Source organism: Zootoca vivipara, chromosome 1 (genome assembly GCF_963506605.1).
Source record: "Zootoca vivipara chromosome 1, rZooViv1.1, whole genome shotgun sequence".
In the NCBI taxonomy this organism is placed as follows: domain Eukaryota; kingdom Metazoa; phylum Chordata; class Lepidosauria; order Squamata; family Lacertidae; genus Zootoca; species Zootoca vivipara.
The window spans coordinates 20,413,519-20,432,173 of record NC_083276.1 but is presented as its reverse complement, the minus strand read 5'-3'; the positions used below and the strand labels follow the sequence as shown (position 1 = coordinate 20,432,173).

Genomic DNA, 18,655 nt, shown 5'->3' with positions numbered 1-18,655 from the left:
AGGATTCACATATATGTGTTTATTATAGTATAGCATGTTAACGTGTGATGAAGATTTTTTTAAAAGCAGGATTAATATGAAAAGATTTATCTAGTACAGAATTAAGAACTTCCCATAAAGACAGATCTTGGAAGCAATTCAAAACTTTGCTATAGTTTGAGAGACTGACACTGTGTACTTAACATTTCCATCTGGACCCCTTAATTTTTTTAAAATACGTGTGAATTTATTAACAGAAACATGAACATGTGAAAGTGCCTTATACTGAGTCAGATAGTTAGTGCATCTGGGCATACTGTCTTCAAGGTCTCAGACAGATGTATTTTCTAGTAACGCTATCTGAATTCCTTTTAACCATATACGTTGTGGTTTGAATCTAGAACATTGTGCATTCAATTTTGAGTTTTTTTGAGTTATGTGTCTCTTTCTACTACAAATAAGCAATGAGCTTATTCTCATGTTCCTTATATTTCTTCCCTCTCCAGCCCTTCAAAAGGACCCCAGTTGACTATCCCTAAAGTTTTTATAACAGATGTTATATTATTCAAGGATAATGATTCCCCAGTATGAGCATTGTCTAATACATATACATACATACATACAGACAGACAGACATACATACATACCTATCAGTCTATCTATCTATTAGTTAAATGAGTGAAACCCAATATTCTGCATAATAGCCTGCCTTATTACTGAAGAAACCCATTCTGATTGTATGTCAGGATGTAGATTGGAATCCGTAACTGAACTACTGTAACTGAATGTTGGTTTTCATCTCAAATTTGTCTACTAAGGGTATTTTCCCAGCACTCAAGTTACAGTTTCCCCCATAAGGCTCAAGTGTCAGAACCAGCTATTGTGAGGCTCCTAAAATATCATCCCATGCTCATGTTATAAATTTGTCTCCTGTCCTGTATGTAGAGAAGCCCATGGGTGAGAAGAGATTCTGGAAGGAGCAGGAGTAGACAAAGGGGAAGGGCCGTAACTCAGTGGTAGAGCATTTGCTTTGCATGCAGAAAGTACTTGGTTCCATCCCTGGCATCTCCAAGTAGGGCTAGGAAGCGATCCCTTGTCTAAGATGCTGGAGAGGCACTCCCAGTCAGCACAGATAATACTAAGCTACATGGACCAATACTCTAATTCAGTATTATGCAGCTGCCTGTCTTATGTTCCTATGTAAGCCATAGACAATCAAAAGCATACCAGCCACTCAGTCAGTAGCAGGTACTAGCCTGGAGAAGCCGGGCTTTGGACAACTCCATGTTAACAACTTGTTCCAACAAGGTCTGGAACGCAACTGAGCCCTTGTGGCAAGAATGGACAGCCTGCAGCTCTACAAATATTGCTGGACTCCAGCTCCCATTAGGCCAGGAAGCATGGCCAGTGGCCACAGATGATGGGAGTTGCAGTCCCACAGGTTCTCCATCCCTGCTTTATGGAGAGGAATATAGAAGAATCTTTTCCAGGTTCTGCTCCCTCTGGATAAAATGGTTGGTGGATGAAGGAGGAGTATCTTACTTTGAAAGCAGGGCTACAATAATTTGATTCCAAGCACTTAAAATCTTCACTCCTTTTGTTCACTGAGATCCAGCTCCAAGGGCCTTCTGGCGGTTCCTTCACTGTGAGAAGTGAAATGACAAGGAACCAGACAGAGGGCCTTCCTGGTAGTGGCGCCCACCCTGTGGAATGCCCTCTCATCAGATGTCAATTAATGTTTTACTATGTTTTTATATATGTTGGTAGCTGCTCAGAGTGGCTGGGGCAACCCAGTCTGGTGGGTGGGGTACAATTATTATTGTTATTGTTATTGTTATTATTATTATCAACTGGTTATTACAGATTACTCTTGCTTGTGGTTTCAGGGTTGAGATTACATTCTTACCAAGCCCCCTCAAGTTAGCAGTTGCTTTTTTGTGATGCAAAAATACTACTTGCTACGCATTTGGAAATGATAACACTTCCATTGGCTTGTAACAGTTTCTTGCCTCAGCTGCATGTTGCTTCTGTTTTGGTAAAACAATTAAAATGGTGTTTTAAGGATACATTGTGACTTTACTGAATGTATTTCAATCACATCACATAGGAGGTAGAATGTTTTCGTTGTGTATTGTTATGCTACTTCTAGTTAATTAAATGAAGATTTGTGTTGCATGCACTTTTAAATTAAATTTCAAAGCATTAAATAATGGTAATTTATGTATTCTAATGATTAAACAAGAGAGATATGAGCAAAAGTTTTTTTTGTCTTTTGCTAAAGATGTTCTCATTGCAAAATACTTTAAAACAAATGTGTTTTTTATAAGTTCTGGTCAGGATATCCAAGGAACAAGCGTGGTTGCAAGTCTTCCAGTTCTGATGCGACAGAATCCTGCAGAGACGCTAAGGAGAGTCCTGCCAAAAGTTAGAGTAAGTGTAGTTTGCCTTATTTTGATTGTTGTTTTTTATCTTCTTTAAAATAATTGAATGCGACCCACATCCCATTCTTGCTAATGACAAAGCTCCCATTGATTTTAACAGTTGTGAGTCAGACCTTCAATAAAGAAGGCAACAAAAGAAAACATGTTTTTCAGATTGAATAACATACTCCAATAGCACTGTATTGGTAACTCTTTATAATTAGTGTATTTGTATGAGATTTTAGTTATTTAACCATATACAGTATGGCAATTTAAAAATGCTAGCTATCTTGATGAGATGAATGCATGTTTATTGCATTATTCTGGGATATCAGTGCTATTGGTTTCCAATAGTTGTCTCCAGCCAATAATTTGTCTACTGGTTTATTTATGCATGCATTTAAGGCTTGCTTATACTATCCAGGGCTGAGGGCAGATTACAAAGCATTTATATTAGACTTTTCACAAACTCTTAGATAGAATTTTAATTCCCTCCTCCAAAACCTTAAGCTTTTACCAAGAGAACTCCTTCCACCCAGGTCAAACACCTGCTCTTTCACTTGCATGTTTTATGTGACAAAGAACCCATTATTTAAGGAGCTGTTCAGCTAGCTCTGGGCACTCAATGTGGCCTTGGACTTGTCATTCTTGAACAATAGTGCTCCATGCTGTGTTGTAAGATGAAAAGGCCTATGGAACATGCAGAAGCTTTTTGGTACACCTAAAGTAGTAGAGGGATTGCAGACAATAGTTCATCTGTGTAGACTGCCTGTGAATGGAATCCTGTTGTAGCTTGGAAATGCTTGTATAAAATATGAAGTTGTTTGAGATAATTATCGGAAGCCATGGTCCAAGTGTCCTTCCCATCCGAGTTGAGGAAGGTGGAGACTGGTGACAGTGTCTTCTTGGTGGTGGCACTATGGTTGTAAAGCAACATCCCAAGGGACACTTGAATGGTGCCCATCCTTCTAACTTTTAGGCACCAGATAAATACATTCATGGGGGGTTTGGAGCTTTTAATTAGATTTTTCTTTCTGTGCTGTTGTTTTTATTGTTTTCTGGTACACCTATGAATTTCTACTTGTATACATTCTTAATCTTACTGTTTCCTTTTGGATTTTTTTTTCCTAATTGGTTTTGTATGAACTAGTGTTTTATTTTTGTTGTGGCTGCTTTGGATATTTAGGATGTAATTCTATACTGCAGCCTGACACTTGAGGTCCTATAGGTTTAGACACGAGACTTCCTATGCTGGTGGAATGCGGCCATGACTCAGTCATCCAAGCCATTCTGCTTATGACGTTGTGCTGTCAGAAAGGCTGAAATGGGATGGGAATGTGGGCAGCATGGCAAAGAAGCACACTTAATTTGTATCCTGCAAAATAAGTTTCCATCTCCATTGCAGAGCTAGAACCAAGAATTTTACTCCCACTGATTTCAGAGTGAGGGATTTTTTTTTTAGCTAACAGTTAAAGATTTTGACTGTGCTGTATGTGTTGTTTCTTTGTTGTCAAGGATTGATAGACAGGGATCGCTTTCCACCACCCTACTGGAAAAATATAACATTAAAAAATGTTTTTAGAAGTTCTTACTGTTTTTAAATATATTTTTTATTTTTATTTTTAAATGGATTGTTTTGCTTCTTTGCTGTCTGCTGCCATGACCTCCTTTTGGGAGGAAGCATGGGAGTGATGATGATGATACTACCACTACTACTAATTATATATGGCTTCAGGGGTGGGTAAGAGGCTTGATGGGATCTAAGACAGTGAGCTCTCTTTTATCAACTCAGTCAGGTCCCCTGTTCCATGATGGATTCACAAGTGAAATGGATGCTGCTAGGGTGTACGAGACAGTGAGGGGGGTTCAAAAGAGAAGAGGGGGAAAAAAGATGGGTTGAGAGAAGAACTCCATGCCCTCCTGAGTTGGCCACTGGAGGTCGCTGCTGTCAGTGTGTTTCTGTGGCTGCCTTCATTGTATGTCCTGGTCCCTTCTATTGGCTGCTTGCCAGAAAAGTGGCTCATGACCCCTTGTCCTAGGTGAGTTCTGTGTACTTCTTGCAGGCATCTTGCCTAAGGAGCTATGTAGGTTTTTCGTTCCTGTGTGATGTGTACTCATGTGTGGTGCTTGTAAAACTGGTTGTGAGGAGCATTAGGGGATTCAATTATGGGATGCATGGGGACTAGCAGTTGGGGGGGGGGACACATCATTGTCTGCGCCACTGAGGCTGATGGAATGGGGTGGCCGTTGCATTATGCATGTTCTGTGTGTGGTGAAGCAGGTTGTGTGCCTTTGCCCCTTCACGTATGCTTTCCATGTGGTGGACGCTGGCAGAATTTTCAGGGATGTTGTGGGTGTGTCTGTCATTGCTATGCTGTTTGTGTGTTTTCTGTGTTATGTGTTTTCACCTTGTCCCCTTGGGCCAAGCACACATGGATGCAGTGGCTGTTCCATCAATGGAGTGGCAGCACAATATTAGCATAGAATTGCTCTGCCTATTTTCTCAGTCTATTCAGTCTGGCTTACAGGAAGCATTTAGATTTCCCCTTTGTTTAAATAACTCTATTTTCTTCTTCCAGCTTTCTATTACAAGTGTAACATCTACTGAAGGGTTCAGTTTTGTTAGTTGTTAGGTATGTGGCCTTCTAGTAAGGAAGTAGTAGGAGTTCTAATGATAAATTGCCCCCTTTTAATTGGCTGAGCCATGTGTGGCATTTGAAATCTTGCCGATTGAAGTTCTGGAACACATCTTAACATTTGTTTGTTGGTTCTTCTTTCATTTAAGTTCTGAACAAAGTGGTAATTTTCTAATTTAGCCCAAGGGCTCTTTAATATATTTCCAGCATATTCCCATCCACCTCTTTCTTCCTGCATTTCTCTGACTTATTTGATAGACTTTAAAGGTCATCCATAATAGTGACTGTGGAGGCTTTGGGGGAAAACAGAACAAACAGAAAAGGAGTAATAATTGTAAGTGCTTGCAAGAGCCTCAGACTATCATTGCTAATAATGTGGGCTAATCGTTTTCATGTTGTGATGGTGAGTTGAAAATTACGTTGGTTCACTTTTCTCTTTAAAATGACAAGATGAGAAGAAACCTTTGACTTATTAAAAATGTCAGCTAACTTGTCTATACTGTTGTGATATGGGTATCCTCTGACTTTTTACTGAAGGAAGAAGACTTCTCAGAATAGCTTGACGGTGAGGTCTCCCTCAGCAGAGGAGGTGAAGAGTATTTTGAAACATACTGCCTGTTTGAGTGCTATTTGGCCCTTGGGCTTCAGGCTCCCATGTAACCCTCCTCAACTCTCACCTTTGCCCTCAGCACAGAGAAAAGGTATTGAGTGAGGGCAACCTTCTACCTTGAAATCATGAGTTCAAATAAATAGGAGGTTTCTCTGGTGCATTCTTTTGTCTTCCGCAAGCGACGAGGTGAATGGGAGAGGAAGTGTACAAGCCCAGAGATTATATTCAGAAAAAAATGTGGGAGCTCAAATTTTGTAAGCCACTCAAGGATGTACACACTTACCGTAGTGTCCCTCCTTCAACCTTTTTGCATTCAGTTCTGCAGTAACAGCATTTTTCAGAATGCAATTAGATTTTTCCAATTAGGAATCCTGATTATGCAGGGTACGACAGGAGCCAGTCGAGTCATTGGGAGAAGGGCTTGTGTGGACAGGCATCTCTTCCCAAGCCATTATAAGCCCACATGTACTCTTTTGCGGCCTGGAGAGGGCTTAGGCCTGTTTCAGATCCTACTCTAAAAATAGCATCCCCATCTAAAGAAGCACTGGACAAGTGAATTTGAGATGACTATTGTTGCCATTAGTAGTATTGCACAAAGTTCAGGCTTGTTAGTACTTATTTATTTCACTACAGTGGCATCTAGATTTTTCAGAAGTATGTTCACATATTAATTTGCATTTATTTAAATATACTGTATAAACTATTCATTTGAGATTTCAGGATAGCGTGCAAGCAATCAATTGGGGGAAAATCTAAATATAACAAAATGGCTTAAAGCACAACACATTCTGTTATCCTTATCCTGCTCAGCTAACACAATCAGAAAGGTCTTATACTGCTTTCAAAATATTCACAGGTTTTCTGTAGGTACTTTCACCATTTCTTTAAAAACTTTATTTCAGTGGAGTGGAAATGGTTCTTCAACACATTTTTTTAACACACCCGGCAATAAACAGGCTTCTTACTTTGCCTGGGAATGTGGTTGATAGTTGGATAATCTTGCACTAATTATTATTTCACGTCAGTAAACTAGCTGGTCAGCTGATTTGGAACAGCCAGGCAGTGACTTGTTCTTGGGTACTGAATAGCAAGTAAACCCATGACTACTTTTGCCTCTCTTCTTAGATAGTATATCATTCTATTATGGCTATAGTCCAACCTGCTCCCGTTGACATTATTTTGTCATATATCATGGGCTGAATAATGATTTTGCATATCAGCATGGGTGGGGACTTGGCAAAAGCAGCCATTATGCCTGCCCTGTGTATCCTTCCATGCTTTATGAATCATGGTAGGGCTACCATGAAACCCCAAACTCCCCAGTCTCCCAGCTCAGTGCAGTCTTCCTATTTCACTTGCTAGTCAGGTATCCTCATAAGAGTTAGTTTGATTAATGTTAATCAAGAAGAACATTACGTGTGGTTAAATTAATGTCAGTGTATATGGTGACAGAATCTCTTGATTCCAACCCAATATCAGAAACTTTGCAAATCTCAGAATGAACAGACAAGGGAGGTTTGACGTATGGGTGTTGCAATCATGATCAAATGACAGTTAAAGAGCACTCAATCCAGGAGGCAAAAAATGAATTATTCTTATTCTTATTTTATTTATTACATTTGTATACTGCCCTACACCTGCAGTTCTCAGGGCAGCTCACAGGATAAAAAATGTGAAGTCCCATTTGTGATCATGCTTCAAACTAACATTATAATAGTCTGACCTCATGTAGTCTGGTTCTAACCTCTTTCACATGAATAGGAATTGGACCTGAGCTGCAGAAATGATTCAGTTGAGCCTTTCATCCCATCCTTGGCTCCCAGTCCTCTCCACCTGACTTTTTCAAGACAGGATGCAGTGGAAAAGGAGTGAAATGAACACCAAGACTTAGGGTTTCTTCCATAACTGGAACAGAAGCAAGGGGTGTGTGTGTGTGCCATCTTGTTACTTCCTCCAAGGTTGTCACCTATGACAAATGTCTTATTTGTCTAATGGGCAAGCCAGCACTGTTCATTCTGAGTTCCTTGCTGTTGCAAGCCAAGCAGCTGGTATGTGGGAGAAGATGCTTAGTATGCATTAAAAAAAGGACATGTAACGGTTTGCTCCCGGAATCTTGGGATTTATGCCACTGTTTACAAGCTAGTTAAATGTAAACCATTCTGAGAAGATGGATTTAGACAGAGGAGTGGCTCGTGGGCATGCTCTAACATCCTCAAATTATAATAATAACACTGGTCAGACTTCCACTTATGCAATGGGACTTCACCGTCCACTCCTGCCTGCAGCCTGCTGTGTTCCCTCAAAATCTGCTCCAAATGATTGGAGGAATGCACTGGGACAGCTTTGGGTAGTGCAAGGGGGATTGCAGGGGAGAGCAGGGAAGTTAGGCTCCTCTTGTGTAATTCTGGGTCCTGCTCTTAGGTTAATTTTCTTGCTGAAACTCAAAAGCCAAGTTGGCTTAGTGCTCAGTATGTCTTGCAATCAGGAATGCAGGAAGTGTGCACATTACATACAAGGATGATGCATTCTTTTATTTCAAAAAATCTGTATTTTCAAGGAGAAGGAAGTGAATGTCTTTGTAAATCCTGATCACTAGGATCCTTTTGGGTCAACAAAAGGATGAGTATTGCACTTATGGCAAGTTCAGTTTAAGTGAATGTGAGTTAGAGATCAGGCTGCCCAATGGCCCAGCACAAGGTTTAGTTTAGTAACTTCACTCCTGTAGGTCACAATTCCAAAGCTGCCATTGTTTTTCTTGGGAACAGAGAACTGACCATCATTTGAGACGGCTTTTGGATATCATCTGTTGCCTTTCCCAAGCAGCAACGCTATTGTACGAATCCCCATGGGACCTTTCTTCTGGGTAGGCTCTGATACTTTTTAAAGACTGTGGCAGGCAGTCTGTTGATCATTGTGTTTATTTTTATACCGCTCAATTTTAAGGAAAGCTCCAAGTGGATTACAAAAAGAATGAAATGAAATAATGAAATCATTGGCCAAAAAAGAAATCATTGGCCAAACATTGGCCAAAAAGAAATAAAACATATGTAACGTCTACATGTCTCTATAGGGTTGCCTAATCAGAAACATTTTAAGCAGGCAGCAAAAAAAAAGTACAGAGAAGATGCCTGCCTGATGTCAATAAGCAGGCAGTTCCAAAGTGTAGGTGCTGCCACACCAAAATATTGATTTCTGAGAAGTATGGATCTAGTATGATGTGCTACCTATAACAGTGCCAGTTCTGCGGATCCAAGTAGTCGAGTGGGCATAAATGAGGTAAAGTGACCTTAGTCAGCTCATGCTCCTAATCTGTTGGTGCTTTCTTGCCTTTCTCCCCAATGTTCTGTCACTCTCAATTTGTTTTCCCACTACAAGATATCCGTGCTTTGTTCTATGGCAAATTAAGGGATATTTAATGGCATTCAAGGGCAAAGCCCTTGGAGACATCCCTTAGTGAAAAATCAGAGAAACTTGGAATTGTAAAATATATTTGAATCGCACATATCCAGTAAAATGCTAAAGATAGCTCTTTAATCAAGGCACACAGGCACTATGGTGAACATATTTAAATCTTCTTCCTTAAAGGTGAATAATTGATTTTCCTTATAGTTTTGTAAGCAATGACAAACCTAGACAGCATCTTAAAAAGCAGAGACATCACCTTGCCGACAAAGGTCTGTATAGTTAAAGCTTTGGTTTTCCCAGTAGTGATGTATGGAAGTGAGAGCTGGACCATAAAGAAGGCTGATCGCCGAAGAATTGATGCTTTTGAATTATGGTGCTGGAGGAGACTCTTGAGAGTCCCATGGACTGCAAGAAGATCAAACCTATCCATTCTGAAGGAAATCAGCCCTGAGTGCTCACTGGAAGAACAGATCGTGAAGCTGAGGCTCCAATACTTTGGCCACCTCATGAGAAGAGAAGGCTCCCTGGAGAAGACCCTGATGTTGGGAAAGATTGAGGGCACTAGGAGAAGGGGACGACAGAGGACGAGATGGTTGGACAGTGTTCTCAAAGCTACGAACATGAGTTTGACCAAACTACGGGAGGCAGTGGAAGACAGGAGTGCCTGGCGTGCTATGGTCCATGGGGTCACGAAGAGTCGGACACGACTAAACGACTAAGCAACAACAATAGTTTTGTGTTTCATATGTGTAATTCTGGATTGACATTTCCATATTGAGCTGTCATGGTTGTTCGTCTTGCATAGAGGAAATGACGTGCACACATTCTATTCACGCAACAGCTGTTAGCAAAATCTTTAAGCCAGGATGTTTCACTTGGATGTCAAATGTTTCAATTTTGTGCCATAAATTTCCATCTTGGTGCAGCTCTTTCTATGTATCAGAGTCATCAAGGAAAGTTGAAGTACTGCATCTTTTTATTCCTTTGTAATACCTTTGTGTAGGTTTTAAAAGAGCTTGACAGTTTATATTGTCAGCTTTCACTCTGACAGAAATTAGAACTTACTTAACATTTTATTTATTATATTGTTAACCATTTGAGCAGATTACTTTACCATTTAACAAATAGGCTGAGTGTATCAATAAATCTCATTCTACGTATACTTAAAATACGGTATGTCTTGTCTTCCCACCTCCCAGATGATATACCTCATCTAATGTGCATTTGACTTGTGTAATTTCAACTGTTCACACTGGAAGACAGTCTGGTTGAAATTGTGCAAGTCAGGTCCCAAGCAAGCCTAATAACTTGGAAGCTCTTTCAGTGGCAGGTCCGCTTGGGGTTACTCAGGTGGGCTGGTTCTGGGACTGGCAGGGATGCTCTCACAAGATCTCACGGGACAATGTGACTTCCTGAAAGATCTCATGGGAGCATCCCCAGCACTTTTAGAGCTGGTGTGCCAGTAAGGCTGAGAGCTTAAAAGCTCTTTTCTTACTGGGTAACCCCAATTGGACCCGGAGTGAAAAGAGCTTTTAAGCTCTTGGCCTTGTTTGCTGGGCAAGGTCCACTCAGCACACTAAGCTCTAGGATTGCTGGGGATGCACTCTCTCTCTCTCTCTCTCTCTCTCTCTCTCTCTCTCTCTCTCTCTCTCTCTCTCTCTCCATCCCCCCCCCCACCTTCATCAGCCACTTTAGAGGAGGCAGGCTGGCTAGCTGCAGGGCAGCTCCAAGGGTTTGGCTATATGTATGAAATTTCAGCGTATACGCATAACCCTTGGAACCGAACCCCCGGTTAAGATGAGGCATTGCTGTACTATAAACATTCTTTCTATATCAAGAATTTATAGGAACTAAAGTTAAATATTGGCCTGTACATTTTAGACGTCTTTTCTAGGTATGCAGTAGATTTGTATCTCCAGTTCAGAGGCACAACACATAAATTGAAATGAGTTCTACTTGATTTGTGGTGACAGACATGCTGTGCATGGAGGAAATCACATGAATATAGAAGCCTCACTAAACAGGAAAGATACCTAAAGCCACAGTTAATGATATTCAGTAAAAAAACGTTATAATCCATTTACATCTTTGCCATACTGATTTTCTGATGCACAGTGCTTTTGGTATATTTATGCCATTTATTGATTATACAAATGCTCATCATTGTGATAGACTGATTGTGTATAGAGAGAGGGCACCTCTCTAGACTCTGTATGAAGACCCACACTGTACTGCAGGGGAGTTTGGGCTGCACTTTGCTGGGGGCAGGGCAGGCAGGTATTGCTCACACTGCCACATTTTCCCCTACTTAATTTACCTCTCCCCACCACCACAATTGGAATGAGTAGCAGCCATTCTGCTGGAAATAAATGAGTTGACTCAGTACTGGTTAAGAATCCCCTAATCCTGCTCCAAGTTAACTCCGTATCTGGGGTGAGGCACAGGTGTTGCCCCTCAAACTGTGTTCCACATTGCAGCCCAATTATTTTGTCCAATAGAATTTAGCAGGATCAATTGAGAACAGAGCCAGATCGCATACACAACAGAATCTTGGGAATCTTAATACATACTGGGTAAACTCTCTCAGCTTGTTTCAGAAGTGGCTTTGTATTTTGAAGGGTTTTTTGTGGGTGTTCAAGAAAAAGCTTGTTTGTTTCCAAGAACTCTGTTTGGGCTAAACACTGTGCATGCAGGCTGATTGTGCTGCAGTTTATCAGATTGCCCACTGTGAATTGTAATTCCCAGCACCAACTATGTCTGAAAGCCACTTGGAAAGTGAGCCCCCATCCCACAATGCCAAAGGAAGTACACCAGGGAGCAAGTGGGTTTGGGTTTTTTTTAGAACTGGATGGCGGTAACATTAATATAAACAATTCATAGAAGTGACCTGAGTGGCAAAGATGCCAAACAAGAGTGGCTCGGTTTTCTTTGTTTGCATTTTTTTTAAGCCAAGAAGAGTTTCAGCAAGAGTAAGGGGTTAATATTAAAGAACAAAAGCACATCCACAGACAAAGTAGCCTAAGCAGCTGAACTTGCACATGTATTCCAGATCCAGAAATTAACTGAGTGAAACGTGTTATAGTTCGTACCACTTGAGAATTAGCTGGATGATTTTGTATTCCAAGCCAGGTAATAACATCCCTAAGATTTAAGAGTGTGACCAATACACAATATTGGGGTCCTTGCTATGATTTATATAGTTGTGTGTGTATAACAAAAGGAACAACCTAAACAAGCCAGTGTGAATTTAGGTAACAAGGATGGGCAGAAATTGTTTGTTTATTTAAAATATTTATATGCCTCTGTTCATACAATGCCCCACAGCTGTTTACAAAATTAAATTAAATTAATAAGAATAATGATGATAAAGCAAAACCAAACAAAGAAAATAAGAACAAGAATAAGGCAGATATGGTACATGAATTTTTAGAAGATTTATAGCAGCCACCTTTAATCTTCATAGGCCATATTAGTGTCAGGACTGCCACAGAACCTGCTCTTGGTGGAAACGATCCAACCCTTGAATGTTGCTGTTTATCACACCAGCGGTAAGGTCGGCCTGAATTCTGGTTTGGACTGGCCTTCCCCCCAAGAATACTGACAGTCATATATAACAGAGGTACATAACATTGGTGACCAAATCAAATGTAGGCTGGACTGTATTCTACATACACATGGCACAATATAAAATGACCATACCCGCTGGATTGAATTTGATAGGATATTTGTGAGCATGTGGGTCAGTGAAGAGGGGGCAGAAATGAATAATTCAAAATTGAGTTTCTTCTGCCTAGGCAAGAAACTCATCAAAACTAGCTGGACAGTTTATATTTGGCAAAAAGAGAGGATTTAAGATGAATTATTAGCACATTGCCTTGCATGCTCGTCTGGTTTTATAAAATTATGGTGCATTTTGCCTGGTACAGTACAGATAATTTTTGGCCTGACCATGCTCTTTCTTGCTGTAATGGTTATGTTTGCCTTTCATATCTATAAGCCTCATTATTTGATTTAAATATTCTCTCCCCCCCCCAACCTCTGATTACATAGGAGGTCCTTCCTGTTGCAGGGGTGGAAATGCAGTTAACAGCTGCTGTTTCACTTTTGACTATTCTACAAGAGGAGTCAATATCTATCCATACTTACTCCCACTCCTTCCTACACATCATTCTACAGAATCTGGAGCACAGAGATGCAGGTCAGAGGCATGACATGCTGCTGATTTCTTAGCTTGCTATGCTTTTTCTTTGCTCAGTGATATACCATTTAAAGCAGTGCATGCACCAATAAAAAAATAAAAATAAAACAATGCCATAGTGCGATCTTGCCAACACTATGTATAATGCAGTATGCAGTCGATTACCCAACTCCTGATTTTGAAGTACACTAGAGCTTTGAGGGCCTTAGCTTCAAGCTCCTAGTCTACACTCCCCTTTAAGTGATCACTGCCTGTGCTTAGGTTCAAATAGCCATGAATTGTATCAGCAGATTTAAAACAGATCTCATGTGGTGTGTATGTGCTCCGGAAGCTGACTTGATTTTGTTAGCACGGTCCAGAAGAAAAATAATGTCCTAGATAAGGAAACAGCCCTTCAGCATCCCAGAAATGTACCGTTTTTTAAAGATCTACGCAGGAAAGAACTGAAAAAGCTACTGCTATTCTAGCCTGCATCAACAGATGTATTGTGTCCAGATCAAGGGAAGTAATAGTACTACTGCTCTATTCTGCCTTGGTCATACCGCAGCTGGAATACTGTGACCAGTTCATACTAGGCCACTTGCTTCTAATGAAAAAGATGGACAAAAAGCACTCCCAAACTCCAGACCTGATCCTTTAGGATTAGTGCAGGCCCCTCCAGAAAAGGTGGGTCACCATTCACCTGGGAGGGAAAACCCACTTGCTAGCGGTACTTTCATTTGGCTTAGATTGAGACTCAGTTTATTGATCCTCATCCTATCCATTACTGCAGCCAAGCACTGTTTTAGCACCTTTTGCTACCTTGATGAAAAAGAGAGTTACATATCATCTGCATATTGCTGACACATCGTTCTTTAACTCCAGATGACCTTCACTCAGCAGTTTCACGTGGGTTTGTCCATCCTCATGTTAGTTGCCATTTAAGAGCTTGGTTAATTGAGGTCACAACCTGAAGGAGCTCCATGAAATAGGAATATGATATAACATGTATAAATCTACAGTCTTTTTTGTACCTCACAGGTGTCAGTAATGCATGGCTGGAAACCCTTCTTGCTGCAATAGAAGCTTTGCCAAAAGAAACCATCAGACATGAGGTAATTTTGTTTTCCTTTGAATATAACAGACAACATGAATACAGTCTGGGAAGGGGGGAGGATGTAGTGTGTCCTACAGTTTTCTGAACATTTGGCCTAACATTTTTATTTAGGGTCAAACTATGCATGCTGTTCAATTATATTTGATTGATTAAAAGCACTTACATACCGCTTAATATTTCAAAAATTCCCAGCTGTGTGCTTCAGGCAGCAAAATATAGTGGGCTCCAGCAGTGTGCTATTGAGTTGCTATACGGCTGCTGCAGCAGAGTCCATCCATCACTGTTGTCTGTGAACATGAGCCAAAGTAGGGGTATCCCAGTTTCTGAAGCCACTCCTGCTGTTAATGACCCATGTTCCAACTTCCATCAGCTGCAGCCAGCATCACCAACAGTCAAGGATGATAGGAATTTTAGTATTAACCACAGGAGAGCCACAGGTTACCCTTTCCTGCTTCAGGTGTTCTTCCAGCTGCAAGGGAGCCAGTTACTTGTAAGAGCTCCTGTGTGACTAGGAGAAGATCTGAATTCCCTCATCCCCCTGGAGTAGTGCTGATTCCATGGGACGGACCCAATAAATAGGTTTCACAACCCTGTGCTTGGTTCCCCTGAATATTCTCTCAGCCCTACTGGAGCTGTTAACAGATAGGTTGCTCTCATGTGACTGGGAGAACATCTAAAGGGCACTGGAAGCAAATTTCAATCCATACAAGGACAGCAGTGGTTGAGGCGGGGGGCAAGTCAGTGGTGTCTTGCTGGTGGCACTGCATTGCACCTGCCAGGATGGACAAGGTAGGGGTAGCTCTGGGTTGGCAAGGGTGCATGCATCTGACATACTGATTGTTTTAAAGCAAGGTTTCTCCAAATTTGGGTCTCCAGCTGTTTTTGGACTACAGTTCCCATCATCCCTGACCACTGGTCCTGCTAGATAGGGATGATGGGAGTTGTGGTCCAAAAAGAGCTGGAGACCAAAGTTTGGGAAACCCTGTTGAAAAGCAAGCATAGACAACGGGTGGCCCATCTAGTTGAATGAATGCAGCTTAGCAGGCCATGTGGCAGCCTGCCATTTTGGTGGTCTGGTGAGCTGTGCTTGTCCAGCTTGGTGAGTCACATTTGTTTATTTATTTCAAAAAGATTATACACTGCTTGATCGCCCCCGAAAACTCCACCCTCAAAGCAGTTTACAAAAAGATAAAGCAACAAAATCAATAAAAAATTGCAGCCATACTTTAAAACATACAGAAGTTAAAGTACTAAAATAGATTAAAATTCTAAATTGGTGCCTAGAAATTTGTGCAGGGCAGTTGTAAAGGTTGAAGGCACAAGGTACGTGAGGGTTTTTGAACAGTCAGAATATCCTGTACAAATGTCAAATATTATTGGCGTGGGAATAGTTCTCAGTATGTTGTACACACTCCATTGTAAATTCTGAGATGGGGCAGGCATCCTACTGAAGGAAAGCTGTATCAAATGAATGGTTGCACAGGAAATGAAATAAATGACAAGAATTTAAAAAATGCAATTAAAGGGTGAAAAAACTATAAACGTTGGTTTCGGGAGGTACAAAGCACTTCTGGCTTTAAAAAATCCACTTTAAAAAATTAATTGACTTCTTGCATTTTCTCCCTGGAAACACTGGAAAACAAGATAATATTAACTTTCATGAGTAGCGTTGTGCAGAATATAATTGGTAAGATGTTTGTAGCTTCGTGTCAGGTATGGCATGTAGGCCTTTTCATAATCTAATTAATTAGAGTAGACGAAAGCACTCTGGAGTTTCATTTGCTCTAAATGTCAAGTCTTCCTTTTCAGGTTTGTTTCTGATTTCACACATTTCATTCACAGACGCTTCCCCACAGGCCACTCCTGAAAGAGAGATAAGAAAATGGGGATGGCTTATGGTGTGCTCAGACCACTATAATCTTTCAAGTGGTCTGCAATAGAAAATAACATGAAATAACCAGTCTGGTTTATTTGTTTGAGGTTGGGGGGTTTTTTTGTGTTTTTTTTTGAGCACTGGGTTTTAATCATGTGTCTTGTTAAGGAGAAGCAAACGTTCAGTAATTGTTCTGGACAGGAAGCTCCGCCCCCCCTCCCCCAACCTCGTTCACTGCATCGAGACTGAAATTGAAATAAGAGAATGCATGTTTATGGCAGTGTGTGTAGGTGTTGGGTGTGGGATGCAAGTATGCAGATTCAGCATTTATTATTGGGAATAGCCGGGCAGGCCCCAAGGAGAAGAACACATCCAAACGTTTAAGTTACCAGTAGGAAACAGTACTTCCGCAGTAGCAGTTAAGAGAGGACTGAGTGGGAAGCCATATGGAGGGTGGGGGCAGGTCAGCCACCAAAACTAACCTAGAGGCAGTGCTGTTTTTCTAGAAAAAGAGGTGCCAGAACTCACCACGAACGCCTCTCTTGTTCTCTTAGAATGGCAATGGCACCCACCTAAGAGGCAAGTTCTGACTGAAAAAAGGCCCTGCCTAGAGGCTTCCTGAACAAATCCATACATATAACTGCACAAACTGGACTCAAAGCAACCGCATCAAGTTGCAAGAAAAGAGATTCTGACTAAGCATTCGGAAAGAAACTTTCTGACAGCAAGAGCTGTTCAGCAGTGGAACAGACTCCCATGAGAGGTGGTGGATTCTCCTTCCTTGGAGGTTTTTAAACAGAGATTGGATGCCCATCTGTCATGGAAGCTTTAGCTGAGATTCCTACATTGCAGGGGGTTGGACTAGGTGACCCTTGGGTTCCTTCCAACTCTAAGATTCTATGATTCTATGAAATTCTATGAAATTCAATCCTGTGAAGTAGGTTAGGCTGAGAGATAGTGACTGGCTAGTGAATTTCATGGCTGAGAGCCTGGGTCTCCCCAACCATAGTCTGAAACTCTTAATGGCACTCCCCAAAGAAAGAAGTGTCTCTGTTTTGCTCTTACCTGCTGCCCATCCAATCAGACTCTCTGCGTCCATCACAAGTGCCCATGCGGCACTGCACAGGGACAGGCATGAACCTCATAAATGTTTTCTTTTGGCTTCATCTTGCACTGAGTGCCACCTGCCATCCTGAGAGCAAAAGAACCCCCTGCTGTAAAAATCAATACACATTGTTTCCTACCATTCTCCCACCTCCCTATTCCTTTGTTCTCAAGATGGTGGTTCATTATTTTGCATGCCCTGTTAAACAAATCGCCAAAGGAAGCCTGTAGGTTAGGGCTGGATGCCTGGAGGCATTGTCAAAGCAGAAGACAGATGATCACTAAGTAAATAGGGTGATTGGGTTGAAGCAGAGCAGATCATGGGCAGAAAGATGGCCAGGTATGTGGGATATACAGCAGCTTGGCATTTTTCCTTCAACATATTTCTCAGACTGAGGACCTAGGGAAAAATCTGAGGCATTTTAGGACTGTGTGAAATTCTTTCAGTCCCTCTTGTCGCCTCTTAGTTGCAGAGTCAGCAAACAGCAGTATCTTTTAATAACAGCTGCTTTGGTGGTGTCCAAGGGCAGCATATAGCCCGGCAGCAGCTCCATCATTTTGTTGCGCTGCTGTGATGCTGCAGATTGTGGAGCTCTTTCTTTGGTCTTTGCTGCAAGACTCCCTGGCTCCAGACCCCAGGCGCTTGAATGTGAAGCCAGGGAATGACAAATTGAAATGAAGTCAGAGTACTAGTCTGAATGCATCTATAAACAGGAATACATAGATGTGCTGGTTTTTCCTTGGCCTTTGGACTGCCTGAGACTCATGTCAACAATTCTCACGGAGTGCCTTGGGAGAGCATTCCCATGAATTTTAATGTATTTTAATCTTTGTTGGAAGCTGCCCAGAGTGACTGGGGAAACCCAGCTGGATGGGCGGCATACAAATAATAAATTATTATTATTAATATTAATATAATGAATGAAAACTGTAAAGTCAGAAGTGGTTCTTGGCTTATATGATTCTTACTGCAGATAACTTACATGTTGCTAAATATTTAGAAACCATTTACAAAGCAACAAGCTAGTCCCAATTAGTGGGAGTCACAAAGCCTCTGGCAAGAAGCACAGAATTGAAAGCATATAATAGTGTAATATTTTGAGCTCCGATGCTCTTAATTTACTTTAATGTTGTTAATGTATGTGTTCTTAATGTACTGTGAAAAAGTCATCTCCTGGAAAGGGGTGGGAAGTGCTACTTTTGCAATATAATTATAAATGTCCTTGTCCTGTCTTCTTTCTGATCTTACATAAGGAGTACAGCTAATTTACACCAACATCCCCTTAGTTTGCATTTTGCATTTTTTTTGGAATTAACTTGAAGGCCAATAATTT

The 18,655-nt window shown here is 41.1% G+C and overlaps 1 protein-coding gene across 1 annotated transcript in view; it reads left to right on the top strand.

The window, feature by feature from the left end:
* PPP4R4 (protein phosphatase 4 regulatory subunit 4) overlaps positions 1 to 18,655 on the top strand; it is a 79,850-nt gene that overhangs the window by 28,516 nt on the left and 32,679 nt on the right. The window contains exons 3-5 of the mRNA XM_035106785.2: positions 2,307 to 2,409; positions 13,101 to 13,248; positions 14,269 to 14,342. Of these exons, the coding sequence (XP_034962676.1) occupies positions 2,307 to 2,409; positions 13,101 to 13,248; positions 14,269 to 14,342 (325 nt within the window). The remainder of the gene's footprint in view (positions 1 to 2,306; positions 2,410 to 13,100; positions 13,249 to 14,268; positions 14,343 to 18,655) is intronic.